Below are 1,263 nucleotides of genomic sequence, written 5' to 3' on the forward strand. Positions count from 1 at the left end.
AAAAAAAAACCATCAGAGAAGCCCAGCATTGCTACCTTTAGAGGAAAACCTGGAAAAACGAAACCCACTGAAAATTTCCCTTTTGGCGAGCAGATAGTGGGATGCGGCAGCCAAGCCTGTCTGAAACCCCCCCCTCGCCCAGCCAGACAGGGGGCTGGGAAGAGCAGAGCACTCATCAAATTACAGAGAGGTCCCTTCTGTCATCTTAAACCCTTGTCATCAAGTGACAGAGGATGCGCTGAAACGGTCTACAAACTGCTCTATTTTCCAGCTTATTGAAACACATTAGTGTGCAAGCTGAAGGTATACAGAAGGGGACAGGGAAGAAAACCTTCACAGCATCTTTCAGGAAAGGCGAGCCTCGTGGAGGTTCTCTGCCGGAGCTCTCCAAGGAGGGGGCTCCCGCCGCGGGCAGGGCTGGCTGGGTGCCCGGGGCTCTGCCCGCGGCGCTCGGCTGTTTGCCGTCCTGATGAAGACCTTGTTGCTGCCTTGCTGAAAGCTGCGTCCCTCAGAGGACTTTGCCCACCACCATGCCAGCCCAGCAGAAGAAAATCATCTTTTGCATAGCCGGGGTGCTGAGTTTCGCTTGTGCGCTGGGGACCGCGGCAGCCGTCGGCACGCAGCTGTGGGTTAAGGGGACGATACTCTGCAAGACGGGAGCCCTGCTCGTCAACGCCACTGGCCAGGAGCTGGAGAAGTTTATTGGGAGAATCCAGTACGGGCTTTTCCATGGCGAACGTGTGAGACAGTGTGGGCTCGGAGGGAGACCTTTCCAGTTTTCATGTGAGTAACAATGGCGACCGCGGCAGCCGTCGGCACGCAGCTGTGGGTTAAGGGGACGATACTCTGCAAGACGGGAGCCCTGCTCGTCAACGCCACTGGCCAGGAGCTGGAGAAGTTTATTGGGAGAATCCAGTACGGGCTTTTCCATGGCGAACGTGTGAGACAGTGTGGGCTCGGAGGGAGACCTTTCCAGTTTTCATGTGAGTAACAATGGCATTTGAATTATTTAACACCACACTGCTGACGGCCAGGGCAGCCGGGAGAGAGCTGCCCCAGCGTCCCCTTGCTCGTACACAGAGCCTAACAAGCATGAAATAGTCTAAAGCAAATGCTGCCTTTACAGTGTTCTGGTCTTCAGGTTCAAATAACTTATCTTCTCATACTAGTAAATCCACAGTAACGCTTTCAACAATCTATATTTCAGTTATGCAGATATCTACATTTCAAAATATTTATACTATTACTTTAAAAATAGAATAA

General features: G+C 52.3%; 1 protein-coding gene across 1 annotated transcript; it reads left to right on the plus strand.

Annotated features, from left to right (window-relative positions):
- Positions 1-530: 530 nt before the first annotated feature.
- Positions 531-791, plus strand: LOC104160675 (clarin-1-like). The gene has a single exon (XM_009698863.1). The coding sequence runs from the start codon at positions 531-533 to the stop codon at positions 789-791; it is 261 nt and encodes an 86-aa protein (XP_009697165.1).
- Positions 792-1,263: the final 472 nt, after the last annotated feature.

The sequence above is a fragment of the Cariama cristata genome, unplaced genomic scaffold, assembly GCF_000690535.1.
Source record: "Cariama cristata isolate BGI_N322 unplaced genomic scaffold, ASM69053v1 scaffold39394, whole genome shotgun sequence".
NCBI classification, from domain to species: Eukaryota; Metazoa; Chordata; class Aves; order Cariamiformes; family Cariamidae; genus Cariama; species Cariama cristata.

What these genes read in the sequence shown, in the direction of transcription:
- LOC104160675 (XM_009698863.1), top strand. Translation starts at nt 531, where the DNA reads ATGCCAGCCCAGCAGAAGAAAATCATCTTTTGCATAGCCGGGGTGCTG.